The sequence below is a fragment of the Cibotium barometz genome, chromosome 48 (assembly GCF_041138505.1).
Source record: "Cibotium barometz isolate CiBa-2024 chromosome 48, ASM4113850v1, whole genome shotgun sequence".
NCBI classification, from domain to species: Eukaryota; Viridiplantae; Streptophyta; class Polypodiopsida; order Cyatheales; family Cibotiaceae; genus Cibotium; species Cibotium barometz.
In genome coordinates, this window is record NC_141093.1 from 30,304,502 (window position 1) to 30,331,819 (window position 27,318).

General features: G+C 45.6%; 1 protein-coding gene across 1 annotated transcript; it reads right to left on the reverse strand.

Annotated features, from left to right (window-relative positions):
• On the reverse strand, positions 1–26,863 carry LOC147611061 (1,4-dihydroxy-2-naphthoyl-CoA thioesterase 2-like). Its single transcript, XM_086785176.1, has 3 exons — positions 26,648–26,863; positions 478–669; positions 1–342 (listed from the first exon to the last, which is right to left on the reverse strand). Exons 1-3 carry the CDS (start codon positions 26,795–26,797, stop codon positions 181–183), a joined length of 504 nt encoding a protein of 167 aa, XP_086641302.1. The 5' UTR covers positions 26,798–26,863; the 3' UTR covers positions 1–180.
• Between the last annotated feature and the right edge of the window lie 455 nt (positions 26,864–27,318).

Consider the following 27,318-nt stretch of genomic DNA (forward strand, 5'->3'; position numbering starts at 1 on the left):
TCGTACAAGCCAGATACCACTATATTTATGAAACACTAAAAAACTTGGGAATAAAGTGGTATAAGAATTGGCTCCGACTTGAAATTGTGTACGAGTCTTGTAAGTCTTGAAATTGTGTATGAGTCTTGTGTATCATTTCCTTTCATTGTTTTCTAATCCACCTCATATTTGTGAGTGGTCTTAGAGCCGGGCATAAGGCTTCACCCGGTGATCATACTCCAGGACTTGTCCAGTGACACCGACCATTAGTGTGACTCTTGAAAGTGCAATCGTTGTGCCACCTGAAACTCCTGATGCTGAAGGGGATGAGCTATCAACCTTGGTGAATATCACATCCCATACCTGCACATTTGAGGAGAAATGCACAAAAATTGACGTAAAGTTCAGTATTGAGCAGCCCTAATCCCTCACTTTTATGAGACTATAGAACCTTTTTGAAAAGCTGTATTTAGGTAGTGCTACATTGACTTGACATACATGTAGTCTTTTTCCTGCATGAACAGGTTTGGCTGATGCAAAAACCTCCGCTCCAATCGGTGCTGCTTTCAAGTGATTGATCGTAAGCTGGATCCCTGCAACACGTCGGCATCCCGAGGCAATAACGGCACCTGTGCTTGCTAGGGCTTCTGCAATCAAGGCCGACACTCCGCCATGAAGCACACCAAATGGCTACAATGGAAAAGGAACCATCAGCTTATCCTAAAATCAGAGGGCTGATCTACTAAAGCTATGTCTGCCTTCATGATCAGACATTTTCAAATTCCAAAAGAAACTTTCAGAGGTTGAATGCCTAATTGAAAACTACAATTGATTTTTGAAAGCCACAAGCAACCACCAATAAGGTCTCGACAAATGCCGAGCACCTTGCAAAATACAGGCAACCCAAGTATTATGAGTCTCTCTCTCTCTCTCTCTCTCTCTCTCTCTCTCTCATCCGGACTAGGTCACACACACTCGAGATTGAAAAAGGAGCATGGAGCAATATCCCAAAAGAGAAAAGACTATGCAAAGTATGCACTTTGGGAGCAGTGGAGACGGAGGAACATGTCCTTTTAACATGCCCACAATATGACCACATAAGAAAGGACTTCAGTACCATTTTAGAAGGATATCATGACTTGGTGGATCTGCTCACACATGCCAAGCTTGCTGCTGTAGGCATTTATATCACCAAGATTCTTAAACATCATGGCTACCTTACAGCACAATGCGACAATACGACAAGCTCCATATCACTCCCATGAAGGGAGAAGGCTTTGTATTTCCCTCCAATGAAGGGAGGAGGCTTTGTTTTTTGTTTCTTACAGCTTTGTAATAATTTCGTGGAGTTCCCATGGGCCGTTTATCGGCTCCCAGAGGACGATAATACATTCTTCTTCTTCTTCTTCTTCTTCTTCTTCTTCTCATGAGGCCAAAACAAGCACCCCACATGACGGTGCGGGGTCTATGAGACCATAGATGGACACCATATAAAACCTTGGCTGAAAGCTGAGTCGAGTTTACATCACAAAATCCATGGGGGACATCATCCCGGATTACATACAGTTCACCATCATGAACACATGAGAACCTATGGGACCGATAATCTAACATCATGGTCTCGCTCTTACCAAAAAACCAGGACATTCCCAAGATCATGTCCACCCTATCAAGGTTCAGGATGTGGAAGTCCAAGCCTCCCGGTGGTCCTAAATCTGGACCTCCAGCCTAGGCACTGTTCAATCCCACATTTCCACGTCTCCACCCCTAGCAAGATTGACCACATAACATTGATCACTTCTCGCCGTGGATAGCTGGAGTGTCTGCACCAAATGTGAAGAAATCAAATTGTGAGTAGAGCCGTTGTCAAACAAAATCCGCACCCCATGGCCACCTATAGACCAAAGGGTTCCATATGAAGGGTTGTCGGAGGCGCTCCTCTTATGACATGCGGAAGCTTTGGGTAGTCTTTTTTCAGCCCTAAGAACTGCATAGGAACACTTCATGCAAGAACAATCAACATAGACAGAGAATAGAGAGAGAGATGCCTATGTATTCAGTTATTCATATAGTACAAAAGGTACATGTTCTGTGGCCTTTGGCCTACCCAAAAAGGATCATCAAATCCTAATCTATGACCTGCCCCACCTTGGGGGAAGATGAATCTATGACCTCACCGCTTCGCCTTTTATAGGCTTCTCAAACACCCAACCACCTGGCCAACCAGCAATCGGCCCATATCTTCTATAAACTGCTGCCGACTGATTCTGAGACCACTGGGCTGTCTCTTGAGCTTGGCTAGTGCCCTAATCCAATGTCTATCTGTGTTTATCTGCTGCCCAAATCAGGGATTAACCTGGGATTAAGTTGTCAGAATACGCAGCGGAGATGATGACCAGATCTGGGAACACAAGAGCAAAAACCGCATGCAGAAAAACAGCACAAGAGACAGGCGTGCAACTCTGCTCTGATATACACAAGAAGATCCCGAATATGATACAATGAGTGGTATGGGGGCCTATTTATATGCCCCCACATCAGCAGTCGGCCTGCTGTAGGCAGCCGACTGGCCCTGAGAACTCCACGACCAGCATCACATCCAGTCGGCCAGATCATCAGCAGTCGGCCAGCTCTGGCATGGAGTCGTGGACCAGTTCAGCAGTCGGCCAGCAAATGGGCTGCCTCCCAAGCCACCAAAAAATGGGAAAAATAGGGGAAAAATGCGGAGAGTAGGGAAAAATGATAAAACACCTCATACGGGCGAGCACACCCACAACAAAGGCCCTGGTGTATAAATCTAGACAGGAGATGACTTCTAACACCCCCTCTCAGCTCCTGGCTGTGAAACCAACCACAGGGAGCTGGGGTGCCGCCTGAGCAAATCCTGAGAGAGCGACTTCGTGAAGAGGTCCACCGTACTGTCCTCCGTCGAACAGAACTCTAGCAAGATGTCATCAGCAACGATCTGTTCACGAACAAAGTGCCTCTGGATGACCATGGGTTCCTCCAGTGGAAACCCTAACCTGCAAAGCAACCTCTGCATCCTCACCACCTCACAAACAGCATCACAAACAGCCCGGTACTCTGCCTTTGTTCTCGACAAGGCAAAAGATGACCGTCTCCAACCACTGCTCCAAAAACCTGCTCCTGGGCCTGAAGTAGATCTCCTCGTGTCCTGATCTCCTCCCCAAACCGAGTCACTACAACCGTGGAGTCGGACTTGAGCTCAACTGCCTCATCAAGAAGCTCTCGTCCAAACTGGTGTCCATCAACCAGATCAATGAACCATCCTGCTTCTGAGTCAAAGAGACATCACACTGCTCACAAAGATCAACATCTGTTACGGTGCACAAACAAGTCCTGGAAACCTGCTGAAGACCACGCAAGGCCTTCTGAAACCTGTCAACCACCCCCACTGAATCCGGAACCACAAAGCCTGGAGAAACCACCTCCTTCTGTAAGTAATCACCTGCCACCTGCCTGGCTTTCCGAAAGGTCCCCGTGGAAAGATCATCCTCATCTACTGGAGGTTCTTTGTCCCGAATACTACAAGACATCAGAGCATAAGTGACCTGTTCAGCTTCCTCTGACTGACGAACACAAGAACTACCAAGATCAGTACTGGAAAGTTCCTGCCAACTGCTGCCATCCACTGGCAAGCTATCCACCACCTCGTCTCGGAAAGCCCGCACCTGCAGCGTATCCACACTTAAGTGGCCATGACCAGACTGCCACTCATCACAAACCTAAGGACCTGGGAGAGAGAGTGCTGTAAGCTTGTAAACTCCATTCTCCACTCCGCCTTCCCAAACCACTTGGCCTGTTGCTTTGTCCCAGAGAGCAACAAAATGCTCATCAAACTCCACCCGTACGCCAGTCTTGCAAACCTGATGCACTGACAACAGATGAAAACCAAGTGCCGGAACATACAACACCTGGGAGGAACGCTTCCCCCCTCTGCCATCGGAAACTATCTCCATCCTGCCCTCACTGTGAACTGGGATAGTGGATGTATCACCAGTAAGAATATGTCACATGCACTCTGCACTCAGTGCATGGTGACAAGATGGCTCATCATCAGAAGTGCATCATTTGTACAGTTGTAGAACCCAGTAGGATGATATTTGTCGTATGCCGTGACCCCATTGTACATCCTCAGTCCAGGATAAGTCAGGCACGAGCTACGTAGGTCATTCCTCAGCCTTAGGGGGTCAGTCAGTCAGTCAAGTCCCTTAACCCACTTGGAGAGAATCATTCATGCATGTAGAGTCAGTAGAAGCCTTAGGGTTTGCATCAGAAAGCACTCTGCATCTTGCATAACATGCATACATATGCCTGTGCATCATTTAGAACATCCCCAAAGCCTTAGGGAATTTACTGGGATTTATCTGGTATTTTTCCCATATTTATTAGTATTTATTTATCATTATTTGCATTATTGGGCATTTATAAATATTAAGTTTATTAAATGACCAACCCCCAGTTAGTATAAATAGGCTTGCCTAGAGCCTCTTTTGCTCATTCAGTCTTCATTGTGCTAAGAGCTCTCCTCTCTCTCTTGCTCTCAGCATAAGACTAATCCATGCCCTAGTGCCCATAAGCTTTCTTCTCCAGCCCTTGAGAACCATAGCTTCAGTCCAGCCCTAGGTGTTTGTCCTCAGCCTCTAATCAGCCTGAATTCAGCATCAGTTCATGCCATAGATTCAGCATACTCCTCAGCATAGTTCCACGCCTGAATCCAGCAGATTGCAGCCTGTTTTTACCTGCGTTTTCTGATCCAGCAAGTACAGAAGTGCTGCGTTTTGCTCCAGCCACAGTAGCAGCCCTGAAATCACCTGTTGCTGCTGCGTTTCAGTCCACAGCATCCTCCACAGACCTGCGTTTCTGTCCACAGCAGAAGCCAGCCCTGAAGCAACAGTTTACAACAGTTTCCAGCATTGAAACAGTTGTTTGCATCAGTATCCAGCATTCTCTGCATCATCAACACATTCAGCAGTCATCTGGTGAAGGTAACTCAGCATTCATATGTGTTTTCAGCATTCTAACAGTGTGTAGAACAGTCCACCTTCTTCTTCTTTGAGCCTCAGGTGTGCAGCCCTTCCTCATGCCCTTGGGAGGAGTGCATAGGCTCAAGATCAAGTCATTGAGGTGTTTCTACAGCAGTGTACAGATCAGCCATACTCCGATCCTCCGAGATCTTGCGTTTGGCTTATCTACAGTCCAAAGTCATTCTCTCTAAAGTAATAAAGCAAATACTATCTCGTTATCGGGATAGGGGGCCCTTCAGTGGGTAATTCGGGACCCAATCTGGTGTACAGTGTTCATATCTCTCTCTCATCTCTTTAAAGTTTGAAGTAAATGAAATGGATTGCTAAACTCACGAAACTCAGGATACAGAAGACGGTGTGAGCATATTGTGTGACAGGATCAACCAATACAAAGACTTCCGCTGCATATCACATTGGTATCAGATTCAGATAGTCCACACACACCGTATCCTAGCGTGGGGGCATCCTCGGATGGTTAGATTGCGTTCCGGCACGACCACCGACTTCAGCATCATGTCTACAGGAGAGAGTACTCATCAGCCGGAAGACGTCTCCCCCGAAGGAGACCTTGCTCTTCCGCCTACAGCAGACACCATAGCTCTTCTAAGAGCTCAGAACCAGTTACTCATGGAGCGTCTCCAACTCTTGGAGGCAGCAGCAGCACGTCCTTCTACACCTCCAGCAGCACCCGACTACATCTCCCTCTTCTTTCAGATGGAACAACAAAGGAGAGAGGACGAGGCCCGAAGGAGAAGAGAAAAAGAAGAAAGACGGGACTATGAGGAAGCCCAACGCAGGATCGACGAAGACCGGCGTCAGGCTGAACTCGCCGCTCGGGAACACCAACGTGAGCTTGATCGAGAACGTATGTTACTCGAACACCAACGGGAAAAGGAGGCCATACACTTGAGGTATCAGCAGCTCTCCTCAGTCTCCCCAGTCATAGGTGTCACCAGCCAGCATCCCGCAGCAGCTTCAACCACCATCATTCGCAGTCAACCGAATTTCAGCAAGTATGATGGTAAGTGTGATCATTCTTCAGTTAATCAATTTGTTCATCAGTTTAATGCACATTTTCCATTAGCTAGGATCACAGACCCACAAGACAAAGTCCACTTAGCGGCTCCCCATCTCACTGGTGAGGCAGTCACTTGGTGGCAGCATTGGTCTAGTATTCATACTGACCAGGCCACAGGTGTCACAGCCTTTGACTGGGACATCTTTGTCCATGACCTGAAGACCAGATTTCTCCCGCCCCAGTACATGACCGGTCTGAAAGACGAGTTCTATGGACTCAGACAGAACGGTTCCCCAGTGCTTCAGTTTTCTGGTAAGGTTATTACTTTAGCACAGCAGTTAGGGTTATCTGAGCAGGCCAAGATGGAGCAATTCATTCGTGGATTGGACTCCAACATTCGGTTCACAGTTCGTAACTTTGAACCAAGTACATATGACCGGGCTCTGACTCTCGCTCAGAATGAAGAAATGAAGCTCAACGGGGGCAAGCCCAAGCAGACATCTCAGTCCAGTACCAAACCCCAGCAGCAGCAATCAGCTGCACAGTCAGGGAAAGGTAACGCATCTTCTAAAGATGCTAAGAAGGACAACAGTAATAGCTCCAGTTCAAGGGGTAAGAAGGATAAAGAACCTAAGAAAACCCCTGATGAAAAGGCTAAAGCAGGCATTACTGGAGGTTATCTTCCTCCAGAGGAGCAAAAGAAGTATCAGTCAGAAAATAGATGTTTTTTCTGTCATATTATAGGGCATGGTAAGAAGGATTGCCACAAATGGCAAGCGGCACAAGCTGCCAAAGCTCCTTCTGCCACAGTTGCCACAGCCTCCCCAGCTCCTCCAGCCCCGCCTACTACCTCAAATGCAGTTCAACTTTTACCTTCCATGCATCCTATACCATCCGTGGTATTTGATGCTAAGCAGGAGGGTGAGAGCGATGCTGCTCAGAAGAGCCTTATCCGAGCTTATGGCTCTGCCCAGGGCCGACAGTTTGTAGTCCTTTTCGATATGGGTAGTTCTGAAGACGCCATCTCTCCCCAGTTGGCTAATAAATTGAACTGCACTTTAGTCCCATATCATCTGGATGTGGACGGGTTTACACCTGGTCTTCGCACCCACATTTCCCAGAAGGCACAGCAGTTTGCCTTTGAAGTTCAGAAGGCCTCATTTCAACGAGATTTCATCGTCTCCCCTCTGTTAGGGTGTGACATGATCTTAGGAATTCAGTGGTTCCGTCAGTATGAGCCTATTCCCGATTGGGGGCAGGACACTTTTACTATTTGTAAAGGTTTTCCTGAGCCTGTCATGATTCGTGGGGATAGAAGCATTCTTGGCATCCCATTGATTTCGCATCTCCAGGCCCGACGAGCTATCCGCAAGGGAGCAGAAGGAGCACTCCTTTATATTCGTGCTCAAGCAGACCCTCCCTCATTAGTAGCATCCATTACATCTTCAGTCCCTCAGTTAGCAGACCTCCTGTCCAGACACCAGGACATTATGCTTAGGGACGATCTCCCGCCAAGTCTCCCACCCTCTCGCCTTGAGGACCATCACATTGATTTGGTCCCTGGATCAGATCCTCCTAGCAGGTTTCCCTATCGTCTTTCCAAGACTTTAGAGGGCGAGTTGGAAAAGCAGTTATCTGAGCTTCTCCGAGCCGGATTCATTCGGCCTTCTTCCTCCCCATTTGCTGCACCTATCCTATTTGTCCAAAAGAAGGACAAGTCTGCACGCCTTTGTGTAGACTACAGGGCATTAAACAAACTCACTATCAAGAACAAGTTTCCTATGCCCAGGATAGAGTACATTTTGGAGCGTTTAGACGGTGCTAAGTTTTTCACTAAGATCGACCTCAAGAGTGGTTACCATCAGGTCCGCATTTTTGAAGCTGACATTCCAAAAACAGCTTTCAGGACAGAGCGTGGTCACTACGAGTTCGTAGTCATGCCTTTTGGGCTTACAAATGCACCCGCAACGTTCAATAAGATGATGTCTAGGATTTTCGCAGTCCACATTGGGAAGTGTGTCTTCATATTCCTTGATGACATACTAGTCTTCTCAGCCACTGCGGAGCAGCATGAGAAAGATGTGGAGAAAGTCTTGCAACTTTTGCGAGATAATCAGCTCTACATAAACGCCAAAAAGTCTATCTTTGGTGTTAAGGAAGTTCAATATTTGGGCTACATCATCGGTTCCGATGGGATTAGACTGGACCCCTCAAAGGTTCAAGAGATCTTAGATTGGGATATTCCTAAGACCGCCCAAGAAATCCGTTCATTCGTAGGTCTTTGTCAGGCCTATAGCACACATGTCCATCAGTTTTCCAACCTTGCAGCACCTCTTACCGACTTGCTCAAGGGGGTGAAGACTCGCAAGCAGAAAGTCTCAGTTACAGGTAAGGCACTTGATGCATTCCGTGCACTCCAGAAAGCTGCCTCAGAAGCACCTGTATTAAAGTTAGCATCATGGGACGAACCTTTCGAGGTCATCACCGATGCCAGCAATGTAGCCATAGGTGCAGTCCTCCAGCAGGACAATAGACCCGTGGCTTATTACAGCAGAAAGTTGGATGTCGCCGAAAAGAATTATTCGGTATATGACAAAGAGCTTTTGGGTGTGATCACAGCGCTCAAACATTGGAAGCCTTTTCTTTATGGACAGGCTTTCACAGTGAAAACAGACCACCAAGCACTTAAGTGGCTTCAGACTATGCCAAGTGCCCAGTGGAGTGATCGACAGGCCAGGTGGAGTCAAATCTTCCAACAGTTTGGAGGTATGATTGAATACATCCCTGGTAAGCATAACCCAGTAGCAGATGCTCTCAGTCGAAAGTCCAGCATCCAGGCAGTCCAAGAAGCTACCATTCTCGAAATCACGGGGAAGGACTTGGATAGTATGAAAGACCAATATGTCGACTCCCCTGAGTTTGGTACTCAGTATAGTTTGGCCCTCACTTCTGAGCCTGGCCACTATTCAGTACAGAACGGTTGGTTGTTCTACAAGAACCGTCTCTGTGTAACTCGAGAAAAGCGTTCTGCTCTTCTCCATGATGCCCATGACTCCTTAGTTGGAGGACATAGGGGTATCAACAGTACCCTCGAGAAATTAGAACGGTCCTTTTATTGGCCAAAGATGAGGCGTGATGTCTATGCACATGTACAAGCCTGTAAGATTTGTCAAAAAGTCAAGGTTCCCCATACAAAGAAGGCAGGTTTACTTCAACCTTTGCCTATCCCCGACGGACCTTTCATCGACATATCTATGGACTTTGTAGGGCCTCTACCAGCATCCACTGGATCCCGTAACACTCAGTGTTTTACCATTGTGGATCGCTTCAGTAAGTTCTGCATGCTCATCCCATGCAAGCATACGGCCACAGCCGAGGACGTAGCCCGTCTGTTTCTCAAGCATTGGTATCCAATTTGTGGTTTGCCTAGCACCATAACATCAGACAGAGATTCCAAGTTTACCTCGCATTTCTGGAGGGCATTATTTGAAAACTTTGGAACTAAGTTGCAGTTGTCTAGTGCATTCCATCCCCAGACAGATGGCCAGACAGAAATTTATAATCAATTGGCCTTTGATGTCCTCAAGTCATACTGTCATGACCAGCAGTCCAAATGGGAGCACTATCTTCCATTGGTCCAAGCTATCTTGAACGACACACATTCATCCAGTGTCGGACGGACTCCATATGAAGCAGCCTTTGGTCGCCGTTTTTCTTCTCTTTTGACGAGAATGGTGTCTCCATCTTTAGAGGCTAATAAAACCACGGAAGCATTTTCCGAGATCATTGAGTCAGTTAAAGACCGCTTGACCAAAGCTCAGGAAGCATATAGCAGACAGGCAAATAAATCTAGACGAGATGTCCACTTCAAGGAAGGGGATTGGGTCTATTTGCGTATCATGAAGCAGAGATTGAAACAAGTGGGCAAACGTTGTCCCAAGCTTTCATTCCGTAGTTTTGGCCCTTTTCCAATAGTTAAGAAGATAAGTGATGTCTCAATGAAGTTAAAGTTGCCTGCCAGTTGGACAATGCATGATGTTTTCCATGTTTCTTGGCTAAAACCATATGTTGGTCCAGAAGTGTTTGATGTTTCAGATGAACAGCAGCCAGACGTGGTAGACGAGGCAGAAGTTATTGAGCCTGAGCAGATCCTTCTTCATCGATGGAAGCATGGTTCCGGTCGACGGATTCGTCAGTTCTATACGAAGTTCCGAGATCGAGGCACCCACGAAGCCGTATGGCTCGACGAGGAGTTCTTCCAGGAGTATCCCCAGTTATTGGCGGACTACTTGGAAGCCATGAACCTGCCGCCAAGCTAATCAGGAGGGAATGTCACATGCACTCTGCACTCAGTGCATGGTGACAAGATGGCTCATCATCAGAAGTGCATCATTTGTACAGTTGTAGAACCCAGTAGGATGATATTTGTCGTATGCCGTGACCCCATTGTACATCCTCAGTCCAGGATAAGTCAGGCACGAGCTACGTAGGTCATTCCTCAGCCTTAGGGGGTCAGTCAGTCAGTCAAGTCCCTTAACCCACTTGGAGAGAATCATTCATGCATGTAGAGTCAGTAGAAGCCTTAGGGTTTGCATCAGAAAGCACTCTGCATCTTGCATAACATGCATACATATGCCTGTGCATCATTTAGAACATCCCCAAAGCCTTAGGGAATTTACTGGGATTTATCTGGTATTTTTCCCATATTTATTAGTATTTATTTATCATTATTTGCATTATTGGGCATTTATAAATATTAAGTTTATTAAATGACCAACCCCCAGTTAGTATAAATAGGCTTGCCTAGAGCCTCTTTTGCTCATTCAGTCTTCATTGTGCTAAGAGCTCTCCTCTCTCTCTTGCTCTCAGCATAAGACTAATCCATGCCCTAGTGCCCATAAGCTTTCTTCTCCAGCCCTTGAGAACCATAGCTTCAGTCCAGCCCTAGGTGTTTGTCCTCAGCCTCTAATCAGCCTGAATTCAGCATCAGTTCATGCCATAGATTCAGCATACTCCTCAGCATAGTTCCACGCCTGAATCCAGCAGATTGCAGCCTGTTTTTACCTGCGTTTTCTGATCCAGCAAGTACAGAAGTGCTGCGTTTTGCTCCAGCCACAGTAGCAGCCCTGAAATCACCTGTTGCTGCTGCGTTTCAGTCCACAGCATCCTCCACAGACCTGCGTTTCTGTCCACAGCAGAAGCCAGCCCTGAAGCAACAGTTTACAACAGTTTCCAGCATTGAAACAGTTGTTTGCATCAGTATCCAGCATTCTCTGCATCATCAACACATTCAGCAGTCATCTGGTGAAGGTAACTCAGCATTCATATGTGTTTTCAGCATTCTAACAGTGTGTAGAACAGTCCACCTTCTTCTTCTTTGAGCCTCAGGTGTGCAGCCCTTCCTCATGCCCTTGGGAGGAGTGCATAGGCTCAAGATCAAGTCATTGAGGTGTTTCTACAGCAGTGTACAGATCAGCCATACTCCGATCCTCCGAGATCTTGCGTTTGGCTTATCTACAGTCCAAAGTCATTCTCTCTAAAGTAATAAAGCAAATACTATCTCGTTATCGGGATAGGGGGCCCTTCAGTGGGTAATTCGGGACCCAATCTGGTGTACAGTGTTCATATCTCTCTCTCATCTCTTTAAAGTTTGAAGTAAATGAAATGGATTGCTAAACTCACGAAACTCAGGATACAGAAGACGGTGTGAGCATATTGTGTGACAGGATCAACCAATACAAAGACTTCCGCTGCATATCACAGAATATGACCAGAAAGCCTGCAGAGATCCTGTAAACCTGAACGGGAAGGAGTCATGTGCTTGGAAGCACCACTATCGAGAATCCACTCCCGAGTATCTGTTGCGGAGAGTCCTCCAATCTCCTCCCTGCCTGAAGAAAATGAAACATCGGTGTCCACCACCTCCAGGTGCACAAAAGCCGGAGTCTTCATGATTGCTGCTGAGGAATCTTCATCCTTCTCGGTCTTCTGCTTGGGACACTGCCTCCAGTAGTGGCCTTTCTCGCCACAATCATTATAGGTCCTCTCTGCCTTCAGTTTCTCGTGGTCAGCGTCGGACTTCTTCTCAGAAGACCTCTCCGATGAAGCCTTCCCTTTGCCCGAGTTACGGACTTTCGACCGTTGGCCAGTTAAGGCCTCCGAACCTCCACCCTGAAGAGGGTTCGTGAATCGTTCCTCCTGGTCCAGGACCATGGGCACAAGCTCCTCCCACGTGATGGTGCTGAGCCTGCCCCACTGGTAATCAAAGACGAGTAGAATGCTGAGTACGAAGAGGGCAAATGTGACAACAACGTGATGGCCATGTCCTCTGACGATATTTCCTTCCCAGCCTGAAGAACTTCCTGCTGAAGAGCCTACAGCTTGTTTATATGCTCCCGCATCGTCGACGACTTTGTAGGGTTCATAACCCGCATCTGTACTTCCAAGGAAATCCTCTTCATGGGCGATACCTTGTTGTAAAGTGAGGCCAAATACTGCCATATACCTCTGGCCAGCGTCATATGCTTTACATGAGTGATTACCTGTGGTGTGCAGTTGAGGAAAATAAACGAACGGACCCTGGCGTTGACACGATCCCACATCTGTGTCTGAGCCTCCCCGTCCTTTCGGGTTGACGGTAACTCCCCTTCCTCAACTTCCGGCCGTGGAACACCAACGACGACGAAATCAACGAGGTCGTAAGACTCCAGAACAAATTCCATCATAACCTTCCATATGCCGTAGTTGCTCCCGTCCAACTGACGGTCCACAGGGAACGTGGGGAGTGTCGGGATCTTCACGTCTCTTGGCCATCTCAAACAGATCTGCCATTGCGGGGATGTACTCTGAATAGGGTGGGTGGGTGGGAACAAAGAAGAACTAAAACCTGCAAGTGGCTCTCCAGCAAATCAGCCCGCCTTCCTCTTGCACCTTCTCTTCCCGATCAGCCCAAAACAGTCCACCAATCAGCCACAAAACAGTCCCCCTCTTGCTCACACAAATCCCAAGACCTATCTAGAGCCTAGGGCTCTGATACCATGTCAGAATACACAGCGGAGATGATGACCAGATCTGGGAACACGAGCAAAAACCGCATGCAGAAAAACAGCACAAGAGAGAGATAGATGTAGGCGTGTAACTCTGCTCTGACATACACAAGAAGATCCCAAATATGCTACAATGAGTGGTATGGGGCTGGGGGCCTATTTATATGCCCCCACATCAGCAGTCGGCCTGCTGTAGGCAGCCGACTGGCCCTGAGAACTCCACAACCAACATCACATCCAGTCGGCCAGATCATCAGCAGTCGGCCAGCTCTGGCATGGAGTCGTGGACCAGTTCAGCAGTCGGCCAGCAAATGGGCTGCCTCCCAAGCCACAAAAAAATGGGAAAAATAGGGGAAAAATGCGGAGAGTGGGGAAAAATGATTAAACACCTCATACGGGCGGGCACACCCACAACAAAGGCCCTGGTGTATAAATCTAGACAGGAGATGACTTCTAACATAAGTATGTCCATGTGCATGCACATGACATTCCCTTCTGCTAAACTTGATGACGCGATTCCAACTTTTGACCCTAGATGACTATCATCATCCCCTGTCTCCACATATGGCCTCCCATACCTGTCATCCTTCCCTTGCTCGCAACCATTACACTGAAAAGCTTGCCTTAGGTCATTGAATCCACTCCAAATCTGATATAGAGATCTGTGCATCTATTCCGCTTTGTCCCCTTGCCTTCTTGCCCTGTCCCCAAACACCAACATGAATCGTTCTTCTCGAAATTGATCACGGTACACTTGGATCCACCCCTTGGATGAATTTCATCCCTTGGAGTGCCCCATAAAAGCTTCTTGGGCAGCCCCAATTGGCTACCAACTCTAATAAAACCCTCCCCTTGGGTTTGCCTGACACCAACCAGCTTCCGGGGGTCTTGACACACGCTTAGTTTCTCTTCTTGAACTTGTGCACTTCTTTTGGGACACCAACGGCACTTAGCATAGATGAGCCTGATGCTCTAATACCACTGTGACATGCGGAAGCTCTAGGTAGTCTTCTTTCAACCCTAAGCACTGCATAGAAACACTTGATGCAAGAACAATCAAGATAGATAGAGAATAGAGAGAGAGATGGCTGTGTATTCAGTATATTCATATAGTACAAAAAGGTACATGTTTTGCGGCCTTTAGCCTACCCAAAAAGGATCAGGCCTAGCCTTTTATAGGCTTCTCAAACACCCATTAAGCTGGCCGAGAAGCAGTCGGCCTACAGAAAATACCCAACCACCTGGCCGACGACCAGCAGTCGGCCCATATCTTCTGTAAACTGCATAGATGGGAAATGGATTCCATTAAGACATGTGAGAGTACAACCGAGAGAGAGGTGATACAACCAATGTGGCACAACCATGCTCTCCGTCCTCCAGCCCACACGTGTGTCTCCACAGCCAGCACTCAAGAAAGTATGATACGATGAAAAAGAGAGCTCACGTCCCCTCCTTTATATAGGCCAAGGGAGAGACATAAAGTACAAGTTGGCTGGAAATAAAGTACACCAATGAGATGAAATAAATAATGCCAAACACCCTCTCTCAGCTCATAGGTGATCAGCACAAGATCAGCATGAGATGCACCATGGATACCAGCATCGTGAATACTGGATATGCCTCGGTAGCAAAGCATCAAGAAGCCAAAGCTCGCACTCCCCTGAGCACAGGAAGATGTCAACACCGGATGCCGTGGTCACACATAGCTCCATGGATACCTTGCCGTGACACCACAGAATCCCTCTCTTGAGCATAACTACGCCCGAAGTGTCTCCCCATGCAAGAACAAGACGATGAACCACGGCAGCTTGATGTCAAAACACCCATGACGGACCTGAAGGCTATACCAAGCTTCAGGGATTTTCATATACGCCAGACGCGATGCAGGTGAACGCAAAACTCAAGGTCCACTGCACCATATAATGTAGGCATTACCATGCCCGATATTTTTTCTTTTCAGCATAGGGACACCCAGTATAGTATTTTAGGTGATTGTATTCATCCCTCTCAAGGACCTCTTGTAAATACAATTGATTTTGGAAATATAATGGATTCTTTTTTGTATACCGCTTTTCATTGGAAGCACCTATCTTAGCATTACCCGATCCTAGTCAGCCTTATGTTCTTGAAACTGATGCCAGTGACTATGCTATTGGAGCTACTCTAAGATGGTAGACCGGTTGCTTTTGAAAGTAAAAAGCTAGACGACCCTCAATCTCGTTGGCCAACCCTTGAGAAGGAGCTTTATGCTGTGATTCATGCTCTCAAGGTTTGGAGACATTATTTATATAGCTCAAGTTTGTCGTATTGAACTAATCATCAGTCAATCAAGTATGTGTGTGATGCGGATGATTTGAGGGAAGAAAAGCTCGTTGGGCGGAGTTAATGCAAGATTTTGATTTTGAGATCCGTTATCGAAAAGGGTCCATGATTAGTATTGCAGATGCGCTTAGTCGAATTAGAGAGGTGAATTCTTTGTTGTTCACCAAGATTTCTACTGACTTATTTCAGTCATTGAGAGGGCTTTGCAGGACTGATAGTTATTTTGGTCCATTTTGGCAGAAGATCCAAGACGGGAGCTCATTGATTGACCAAGACTCAATGACTGAGCAGTCCACCATTCAGGCTGCAGGAGGCCAGTGGATGATTCGGAATGGTTTACTATTCCGTAATGACAAAATTTGTGTACCACAGATTCCGGACATTAGGTCCAAGATTCTTAAGGAGTGTCACGACGCCCCTTCTGCTGGACACCCTGGGGTACACAGGACACTATCGTTAGTGAAACACACTTTTTATTGGCCAAAGATGAAAGGGTATGTAGAAGATTATGTTCTCAAGTGTCAGATTTGTCAGGCAAATAAAGCTGAACGCTTTCGACAGGCTGGGTTGTTGCATCCTTTGCAAATCCCAGGTAATAAATGGGAAAGTATTTCCATGGATTTTATTACCGGATTGCCAAGAACACATCAAGGCCACGATTCTATTTGGGTTGTGGTAGATCGCTTGACAAAAATGGCTAGATTTTTACCGACCCGGAAGACTATTACAGCTACGCAATTAGCACGGCACTTTATCAGTGATAGGGACTCTAAGTTTACGAGTGATTTTTGGAAACTTGTTTTTGAAAAGTTGGAAACAACTTTGAATTGAGTTCCTCTGATCATCCTCGATTTGATGGCCAGACTGAAAGAGTGAATCAGATTTTGGAGGATATGCTTCGAGCATATGTATCCAAAAGACAGAGTTCATGGGAGGATTATCTTCCTATGTTAGAATTTGCATATAACAGTACTAAGCATACGAGTACAGGGTTTAGTCCTTTCATGCTTATGTATGGTTTTCAACCTAAATCACCTGTTACAGTAGGATTCTCAGGACTTCAGCATGATGTAGCACGTAATTTTTTGCAAGATATGCAGGAAATGTTACAAGTTGCGAAGGAATCTATTAGAAGTGCTCAAGATCGAGACAGGTTTTATTCTAATAGACATCGTTCACCCAGAGAGTTCTCTAAAGGAACGATGGTGTATTTGTGAGTTCCGAAAGATTCTGAGACTTTACGGACAGATAGATCTCCGAAATTATCCCCTAGATACTGTGGACCATTTCGTATTACACGAAGGATTGGTTCAGTTGCATATGAATTGGATTTGCCTTCTCATGTGAAAGTTCATCCTATATTTCATGTCAGTAGACTTAAGAAAGTACTGGGTGGAACAGATCAGTCAGTTACTCCTCAAGAAATTATAGATGTCGAGGACATGACATTTGTTCCGCACGAACCTGAAAAGATTCTTGGATTTCGTGAAAGAAGATTGCGTAATACGCTTATCACGAAATACAAGATCAAGTGCAAGGATCGTGTTGAGGAGGACGCTACATGGGAGACACTGACTACTCTTCAGAGAGATTACCCTGGCTTTTTAGTGAGCTCAGGAGTGAGCTCTTAGAGGAAGGGGAGTATGTCATGTGCATAGTTGTATCTACCGTGTGCTACACGCACGCAAGACTAGTTTCGAGGCTTGGGGAAGCTTGGAGCTAGGCAGACTGATTGACGAGCTGAGTTAGGGATATACTAACGGGCGGGCACCCAAGTATGTGACGGATGGGTACCCAAGTGTGGACGCCTGATGACCGGCCAAGAGCCTATAAAAGAGTGGCCAAGGTTAGTTATTGGGATATAGAGAGTCTCGCGAGTTTGTGAGAGCTCTATGGTCTTGGAGCCTGGATCTAGTGCAGACGTGCACCTGCTTTATGCAGCCGAGGCCGGCAGCAATCCGAGGCCCGCAAGGGCAGCTTCGTGGCGGTATGGGACGTCGCGAGGAGGAGATTGGTCGGTACATCAACCTAGTTAGCTCAGCTCGTGTGGGGACAGCCGAGACTGTGGGCTTGCCCACGGCTGTCATGGTTGGGAGGTGAGTTAGGCCTGCACCCCCTTGTTGTTTGTTTATTCGTTTGTTTGCAGGCTTTGAGTCTCGTACCAAGAACAATCACGAGGAGATGCATGGGGATTTGACATGCCCTTTCGAAAGGCCATAGCTTTCTGCCACTTCTTGCAGTCCTTCCAGACGTGCCCTTTCTTCCAGCAGTGGTAGCAACGGACCTTCTTCTTCTTCTTCGGAGCCAAGACCAATGCTCCCTCTGCACCACCACCAATCGTCATAGACGAAAGCTTGCCCTATGCTTGCAATATTGACTCCGCCTCAAGGAGCGAAGAGGAGTCCAAAGCCCGTGCCGACACTTGGCACCTTAATGCCTTAGCCACCATATCACAGTCCGGAGGAAGCTTCATAAGCACAAGAGTACTCAACTGCTCGGTAGACAAAGCAGCAGACAAGGTAAGTAGCTGATCATGGATGGATTCGACTCTCAAGAGGAACACCTGCATGGATTCTCCCCGAGTAAACTGGAGAGTGTAGAGTTGACCACCTGAAGTGTGACAGCCCTCATACAGGACAACCTCTCATAAAGCTCCTGCAGCTTCGTCCAATACCCCCGCAGCCGTCTCACGTCTGAATGGCCAGTGAGACCTCCTTCGCAACGGCACGCACCAAAGCGGCAAAGGCCCTAGCATCCTTCTCTTCCCAATCAAGTAGTGCCTCAAGATAAGCATACTCCTACAGCGAAGTCTAGTGTGAAGTATCCCGTAGCTTGACCGGATTCACCTGTAGTCACAGACCAACGATCCTTTTGGACAAACCAAGCTCTCATGCACAGCTTCTGTCATGTGCAAGAATTGCCCATGGACATTCTCAGAAGCTAATCCAAAAGGGGCAGCCAGAAAAAGAGCATTTAGAACCAGAAGTTGGAGCATAAGGTGCAGAAGTGGCTAGTGTGGACTTGGAGCAAGGCATGGAGGACTTGGAAGAGGTTGTTGGCTGCAGGAAGGTCTATCGGCTGAACCAGTTAGGAGCCGGCTGTACCAGGGCTGCTGTCGACTGCAGGCGCTGCATTTTAAGGAGAAGATGCCAAGTTGGCTGGCCGACCAGCAGTCGGCCAGCTCTCCTTGTGTCCAAAGGGCCTATAAAAGGTGCATATGCTCATTGTTATAGTCATTCATTCCCTTAAGGAATGGGTCCAAGTTTAGGACTGTTTTGGTGATTTACACCTTTTATGCAAGGCAGCCTAGGGCTATAGAATTAGGTACCTTTTTGTACCATATGAAATATACTGAATTTCCAGCATATCTCTCTCTCTCTACTCTCCCTTCTGTCTCTGTTTTTGCATCAGCATGTTCTCAGTGGTGTTTAGGGCTGAAAGAAGACTCCACTCCCAGAGCTTCCTCGTGTTACATTGGTATCAGAGCATCAGGCTCAGCAAAGCTAAACACTGATTCAGTCCCATATGATGGTGTACAGGTCCAAGGTACAGGAAAGTGCACGGGTACGAAGCCAAGGCAAGGAACACAAGATCAAGAAGAGCTCCCAGGAGGTTTGTTGGTGGTGTTCCACAAAGCCAGAGGGGATGGCAGTTTGCATCAACATGTTCTCAGTGGTGTTTAGGGCTGAAAGAAGACTCCCAGAGCTTCCGCGTGTTATAGCTTCCAATGAGCGTAGTTAGGTCTCTTAAGTTTCTCATCAGATCCAGTGCAAGGGGGTGCCATAATGATGATGTGCAATGAAAAAAGCAAATGTACCAAATTACCTGAGTTAGAGCCAAGAAGCACACCGTGGTTGGTTGTAGCCACGAAACAACTCAGCAAACAACAAATAGAAAGTAAGCAAGCACAAAACCCAAACACAAACAACAAATGCTTGTGGAGCAAGAGTAAGGGGTACCTCTTCCCCTCTACCACACCAACACAATGCTTTTGGGTCCAACGTGTGTAACAACAAGCTGACATACAAACACAAGGCTAAAACTCTCTTTCAGTCTGTGCAACACATGCGCAATGTGCAAATGCAACTTGCACTATGTCAAATGCAGCAAATAGAGTAAACCTTATAGTAGGAATGGAGTCACGGAGAGATCCCACGTAGCACGGCCAAGGCAAAAGAGTGCACCCGATCACAAAAACGCAACCTTAGAAAGGTTCCTAGGAAAAGATGACTTCAAGCCAAGGAAAATGCACGGCCACAAGAAAAAAGCTCCCCCTTACACCAAAACGCAAGCAAGAGGGGGGGTGAACTAGGCTGTTTAAGAGATAACTTGGAGGGTCATCAAGAGTCAAAATGTAGCCCCACGACCTCAAGAAAAGGGTCAACACAGCCACATTTGAGGTCGACAAGGCAAAACACAGCCATGTGGAGGAGAAAGAGTTTGATTTGATGGTAGCCAACCCACTTTAATGCTATCGCAGAGCGGCTTCAATCTCCCTTCATTCAAGGGCTCCCGTTGGAAGTGCCTGAAGGGACTTTCTCGACCTTTGACCGCCCACCCCTCGTTCTTCTCCCGGGGACTCACTCACTTTAGAGATTTTTCTGTGTCAATGCAGGCTCTAAGCCTTGTAGGCCAGCCTGAACGGTAAGTCGATCCTACTCTGTGCCAATCACCACCGAGACATCCATGCGAGAGAGATCGGATTCGAAGACCTAAACATTGCATTGGTTGGAGAGGAGAAAACTCAATATTCCTGGGACGGAGCTGTATGACGTGAGAGTTGTACGGTTCTTTTAGAAGGGTGTGGATACACCTATCGGGCTAAGGGCCACAGAGCCACGCCCTCACTCTCCTAGTCAATGTACACCGCCTTTCCTCGGAGGTTGGCCGCCCATTTTAGATCTTCCTAGTTTCCAAGGAACCACGGGCTCAATCTGGTTTGGTATAAAGGTTATTTTCTTTCCGTTCGTATATATATGGGTTCGCGCAACATCTCTATGACATTGTTATGATTAACCAATGAGAAAATAACAATGTCATAGAGATGCTAGGTTGGTGATTCCACACTACTATCTGTATGGTCGTATAATAATACATGAATATTCAAGTGAAAAAGCGTAGCCATTCATATTACACCTTTTACTCAATAACCACCAGCGAAATGATGACCTCCTTGTGGGGTTGGTAGCAATCAAACGATCAAAGGCTAAATACCAGCTGTATTTGCACTTTCTCTGTTCGGTGCTTTTGTCGTTAGCACTCTTTTGCTCATTAATCACGACAAGGCAAAACACAGCCATGTGGAGGAGAGAATTTGATTTGATGGTAGCCAACCCACTTTAATGCTATCGCATTCTCCCTGGGTTGAAACCTAAAGGGATAAAGTGTGCTTATCAGCACAAACCCGGCTTTCAGCTGCCCTTTTTGTAGATTGAGTGGCTTCAATCTCTCCCTTCATTCAAGGGCTCCCGTTGGAGGTGCCTACAGGGACTTTCTCGGCCTTTGACCGCCCACCCCTCGTTCTTCTCTCGGAGACTCACTCACTTCAGAGATTTTTCTGTGTCTATGCGGACTCTAAGCCCTGTAGGCCAGTGAAACCGGCCTTCAAAAATCTGACGGGCGGTGGAACAAACACTCGCACACAAAACACTTCATCACCCATGGGAATCTGGAAAAGGAAAACAAATAGGTGGAGCTAGAGTGCTCCTGCAAATAGTACAAGAACACCGATTGGCCCCATAACAGGTGATCTAGGTTGAAAACCATACATAAGCATGAAAGGACTAAATCGTGTACTCGTATGCTTAGTAGTGTTATATGCAAATTCTAACATAGGAAGATAATCCTCCCATGAACTCTGTCTTTTGGATACATATGCTCAGAGCATATCCTCCAAAATCCGATTCACTCTTTTAGTCTGGCCATCAGATTGAGGATGATCTGAGGAACTCAAATTCAAAGTTGTTTCCAACTTCTCAAAAACAAGTTTCCAAAAATCACTCGTAAACTTAGAGTCCCTATCACTGACTATGTCCTGCAGCGGTAACCCGTACAGTCTAAACAATTGCTCGATAAACTGCCGTGCTAATTGTGTAGCTGTAATAGTCTTCTGGGTCGGTAAAAATCTAGCCATTTTTGTCAAGCGATCTACCATAACCCAAATAGAATCGTGGCCTTGATGTGTTCTTGGCAATCCGGTAATAAAATCCATGGAAATACTTTCCCATTTATTACCTGGGATTTGCAAAGGATGCAACAACCCAGTCTGTCTAAAGCGTTCAGCTTTATTTGCCTAACAAATTTGACACTTGAGAACATAATCTTCTACATAACCTTTCATCTTCGGCCAATAAAAAGTGTGTTTCACTAACGATAGTGTCCTGTGTACCCCAGGGTGTCTAGCAGAAGGGGCGTCGTGACACTCCTTAAGAATCTTGGACCTAATGTCCGAGATCTGTGGTACACAAATTTTGTCATTACGGAATAGTAAACCATTCCGAATCATCCACTGGCCTCCTGCAGCCTGAATAGTAGACTGCTCAGTCACCGAGTCTTGGTTAATCAATGAGCTCCCGTCCTGGATCTTCTGCCAAAATGGACCAAAATAACTATCAGTCCTGCAAAGCCCTCTCAATGACTGAAATAAGTCAGTAGAAATCTCGGTAAACGACAAAGTATTCACCTCTCTAATCCAACTAAGCGCATCTGTAATACTATTCATGGACCCTTTCCGATAACGGATCTCAAAATCCTTCTGAACTCGGTCATAGTCAATGCTCAACCCATCTCTAGTGATCTTGTGTCCCAAGTAAATGATGTCGGTCATAAAGAACTCACATTTACTTAACTTAGCATATAGTCGATTCTGTCTTAAAATAGATAAGACAATCGTAAGGTGTCTGACATGATCCTCAAGAGTACACTGTTCGCGGTATAGACCAGTCCAGAACCTTCTGAACTCGGTCATAGTCAATGCTCAACCCATCTCTAGTGATCTTGTGTCCCAAGTAAATGATGTCGGTCATAAAGAACTCACATTTACTTAACTTAGCATATAGTCGATTCTGTCTTAAAACAACAAAACCGAAGAAAAGAATGAACTTGTTTCATTGTTCGCGGTATAGGCCAGTCCAGAACCTTCTGAACTCAGTCATAGTCAATGCTCAACCCATCTCTAGTGATCTTGTGTCCCAAGTAAATAATGTCGGTCATAAAGAACTCACATTTACTTAACTTAGCATATAGTCGATTCTGTCTTAAAATAGATAAGACAATCGTGAGGTGTCTGACATGATCCTCAAGAGTACGACTATAAATCAAAATATCATCCAGGAACACCACCACAAATTTTCCCAAATGTTCACGAAAAAGATCGTTCATCATTTGCTGGAAAGTGGCTGGAGCATTGGTTAACCCAAAAGGTAATACGAGAAACTCGTAATGGCCATACCTACTCCAAAAGGCGGTTCTTTCGACATGCTTTTCATGAATACGTATCTGGTGATAGAGCCAGTACGTAAATCTATCTTTGTGAAGTATTTCGCTCCTGCTAATCGGTCAATCAGGTCATCTGATCTAGGGAGAGGATAACAGTTCTTAATGGTCAGCTTGTTCAATCTCTTGTAATCTATACACATTCTCCAAGTATTGTCCTTCTTTCTCCTAAGCAACACAGATGCACCCCAAGGTGATTTACTTCGACGGATCTCGCCCATCCTCAAATAATCTTCGAGTTGTTTAGCCAACTCATCTTCCTCAGCTTGGCTCATCCTATAAGGTGGAATACTTACAGGATGAGCACCAGGGATCAAGTCAATATGATGATCTACTGCCCGTTCAGGTGGTAAACCCGATGGCAGTTCCTTAGGAAATACATCTTGAAACGAATCAAGTATATACTGTAATTCTTTGCTTTCAAACACACTTAATTCATTTACATCCATGGAAGGGATGAGAAAGGAAGAAAGTGGAATCAATACACAATGGAAAGCGGTATACAAAGAAGAATCCATTATATTTCCAAAATCAATTGTATTTACAAGAGGTCCCTGAGAGGGATGTATACAATCACCTAAAATACTATACTAGATGTCCCTATGCTGAAAAGAAAAAATATGACTAGACCAATCTATCTGGACTTGAAGAGTCTTAAACCACTCAATCCCTAATAACAAGTCTACATTTTCCAGATGCATTACATAGCACTCCAGAGTATCTTTGTAGTCCTGAATCTGGATTGGAAGCATCTCCACCTCGCGATCCCAAACTTGCCTTCCCGCAGGTAGGCGTACCTCATAGGTATGGTCGCTGAGTGTCGTATCAAGACTCAATTTCTGCACAAGTTTGTAGTTAACAAAGTTGTGTGAGCTGCCAGGGTCTAGAAGAATGTGAATCTTATGGCCATTCACTTTCCCATAAACTCGAAGAAGATCATGCAAGCCAAATACTTTAGAATTGAACAGACAATCAGGAACAAGTACTAGGGCGAGAAAGTACAGTAATTGACGTACCTGTCAAAGACAACTGGTTAGCTGCCTTTGGCTTGGGTCCTGCGTTTGTCTTGGTATCCTTTTGCTTTGGGCACTCGTTACGCATGTGTCCTTTTTCTTCGCAGATAAAACAACGTCCTTCCTTCTTGAGCTTTAAAGCTCTAAGGAGTCGTTTCTTCTTCGCAAGACAACTGGTTAGTTGCCTTTGGCTTGGGTCCTGCGTTTGTCTTGGTACCCTTTTGCTTTGGGCACTCGTTACGCATGTGTCCTTTTTCTTCGCAGATAAAACAACGTCCTTCCTTCTTGAGCTTTAAAGCCCTAAGGAGTCGTTTCTTCTTCGCTGGTGTCGAACTGGAATTCTTCGAAGGTTGGTCCGAAGACTTTCCTGCCCGACTGCAGGTCGGCCAGCTTCCTGGACAAAAGCCAAAGTTTTGAGGCAACCGACAGGCTCCCTTCCAGCCGTCACAAGTCTTTTGTCCACCACCAATCAATCGCTTGTCAAGTCTAGCAAATCCATGCTCCAAAATTTGGTCTTGATTTGTCTTTATCTTGGTTTCTCTCCTCAGGATTAGCTCTGAGCTCAGCCAGTGCATGTCTTGCACATGAAAGATCAATACCATTCAAATATGCATGCGGCTGCATTTGTGCTAGATCCGGAGTTCCAGGGCAATGAGCAAGAGAGGGATAATGAAGTCTCTAAAGGTTGGAATCTTATTCTTGCGAGACTGGTTCTAGATGTTGTGGTACATAGAGCAATTAGAAGCTAGCTCTCCTTGTATAAGAGCAAAGCTGGAAAGTTTGGTTCTGCTGATGCGCATGCAAACAGGACACATGTGGGAGACCCTCTTTGGTGGGAGGATTATGGAATAGTAACCCCAGATCTTCAACGTCTTGCCATCTGCATCCTTAGTCAGAATGCAAGTTCCTCAGGACACATGTGGGAGAGCCTCTTTGGTGGGAGGATTATGGAGTAGTAACTCCAGATCTTCAACGTCTTGCCATCTACATTCTTAGTCATAATGCAAGTTCCTCTCCTATTGAGCAACTATGGAGTGCAAAGAAGAGAAACCATCTGTTAACAACTAGAACAAATGATTTGGTGTATGTGGCAGCCAACTTGCGCTTTTTGGCTCAAGTTGCAAGTGGTAATCTTGACAATGAGAGCTTCATATCCATGAAGGGAGATTCGGATTCAAATTCTGATGAGTTTCCAACTTAACCAGCTCACAATGCAACTACGAATGAGAGTTTGGATGATATCCTAAGCTCTATTTGATATTCTCCTTTTTAGAGTGCCTTAATAACTCTTTGTATTCATTTCCTTAGTTATCCAAGCCCTCTGTTGTACCCTTGTTTTCTTCATGAGAAATCTATGAACATGGCTAGCTGTTACTTCTTTTGAAAATTGTTCTCTTTTAAGTTTTAATTGTTTGTAGGCTGTAGATTTGTTGCATTCTTTACTCTATTTGTCTATCTTGTTGGTAGAATAATTAATGTCTCATTCCTATCTAAACTCTATCTCATGATGACGTATCGTTCCGTTCCCGTTCCGAGTTCCAACGTCCCTATTCCCCATTCTGAAATCGGGCCTTCGTTCCCACTCCCGTTCCACTTTCCATGTGACTATGAAGGAAACACTAGAGATCCCTTTTGAGAGCCAAGCATCCTTGCTCCCAAAGAATCGGACCTTCCACCGATCACCTGCAGATCCAAGAAATACTTTAGAGACATGGACCGCATAGGAGGTCTCTCAAGTACACATGGAGGGTATATACACAAGAAAAATCCCAAATAATGATAACAGAAAAAATGAAAAAAAATGGGGGAAAAATACGGGGAGTGAGGAAAAATGAGAACAACACCTACAAGGGCGGGCACACCCACAACAAAAGCCCTGGTGTCTAGATAAAGACAGGAGCTGACTTCTAACATGGTGCCATCATTAGATGAGGACACTACATGGCTTGTTGGATTGATCACATTGTGCAAGCAAGACTCGCGTAGTACGTGGGTTCTTAGCTAGTTTTTTTCCCCTTTTATATTTTGTTGGCATACCGTTACCCACAGATCACATATATATTAAGTTTGGTCTCATAAACCCTTCGGGTCTTATAGATGTAAAAAATCTCCTCCCTCTCTCTCTCTCTCTCTCAGGTTGTCACCTAGGCTCCATGGCGGGATCAAATAGGTCACTGCTTACATACACAGGTACACAATCGTCTGGCCCCACTCACCTGGGGGATCACCATAGAAAAAAAAGAAAGTTCTATTAACATCTACAAAAGACCTAAGGGTCTATGAGACCAAAAGCGTTACAGTGTGTGTCACCATAGAAAAAAAGAAAGTTCTATTAACATCTACAAAAGACCTAAGGGTCTATGAGACCAAAGTGTTACAGGGTGTCCATGAAATGGAAAAAAACATTTTTTGAAACCCAACTAAAGCGATGACAGAATGCATGGTGTTATACATATGTGTATGTAATATGATCCATACAGCATATATACATATGTGTGTGTGGGTGTTGAATAAATACAATATAATCTAGGTAATTGTGAGTTATCTGTAAATCATGAGTATGTATCTCTTACTATATGTAAAAGAGTGACCACAATTTTGATCTACATTGAAAATCGGTAAGGAAGAAAAAGGGCTTTGGTATGTTAAGGTGCAGGTATATGAGAGAGCTAGGCAACGAAAAGCCATGCAATGCAACCCTAGGTTAGAGATCGTGCAGTAATGTACCTGGCACGATTTCTCGCTGACGACGAAGCGGCCCTCCACGCAGTCGGCGCTCATGCACTCCATCTTGAAGCCTATGAACTTGAGGGATTCCTCTAACGGCTCCAAGGGCGGCCGATCCTCCGACAACGTCGCGCCGTCCGATTTCGCCATGCTCGGTAGCAGGTACGCTTGCTGGTAACAGCAGATGTTTAGAACGCCGTCTGCTTTAAGTTGACCTTTAATTGATTTTGTTTATAGATCTATAATTCTTTTTTTGGGGTCAATATATATATATATATAGAATTATATATATATATATATATATATATAATTCTAAGATCATATATCTAAACAAACGCCCTTTATAGGTCCTAGTTATAAATACCTTAAAACTGCTTTAATTCTTTTAGGGAAAATAGCAGAATTTCGTAGTTTTTTTTAGACCAATAATATTTATTTATTTCGTAGTTTTTTTGGACCAATATTTATTTTTATTAACTGTTCAAAAGCTATCATACAACCAGAACCAGAATACCACTAACTAGTTTAATGGAAGAGTTGTAGAATTTCGTAGTTTAATCCATTAAGAAGGAGGGTATATTTTGGAGGGGGAGAATAAGGTTTACTATGAATTTCAAGTGGTGTCTTTGAATTTCATAGCTTAATCCATTAAGTAGGAGGGAATATTCTCT

Bases quoted from the DNA above. Each gene is read 5' to 3' on its own strand.
- LOC147611061 (XM_086785176.1), bottom strand. From the start codon at position 26,797: ATGGCGAAATCGGACGGCGCGACGTTGTCGGAGGATCGGCCGCCCTTG. The intron at 670-26,647 runs GTACATTACTGC...TTTCCATTGTAG, and splicing joins TCAGCGAGAAATCGTGCCAG to CCATTTGGTGTGCTTCATGG. The intron at 343-477 runs GTATGTCAAGTC...TCAAATGTGCAG, and splicing joins ATGCAGGAAAAAGACTACAT to GTATGGGATGTGATATTCAC.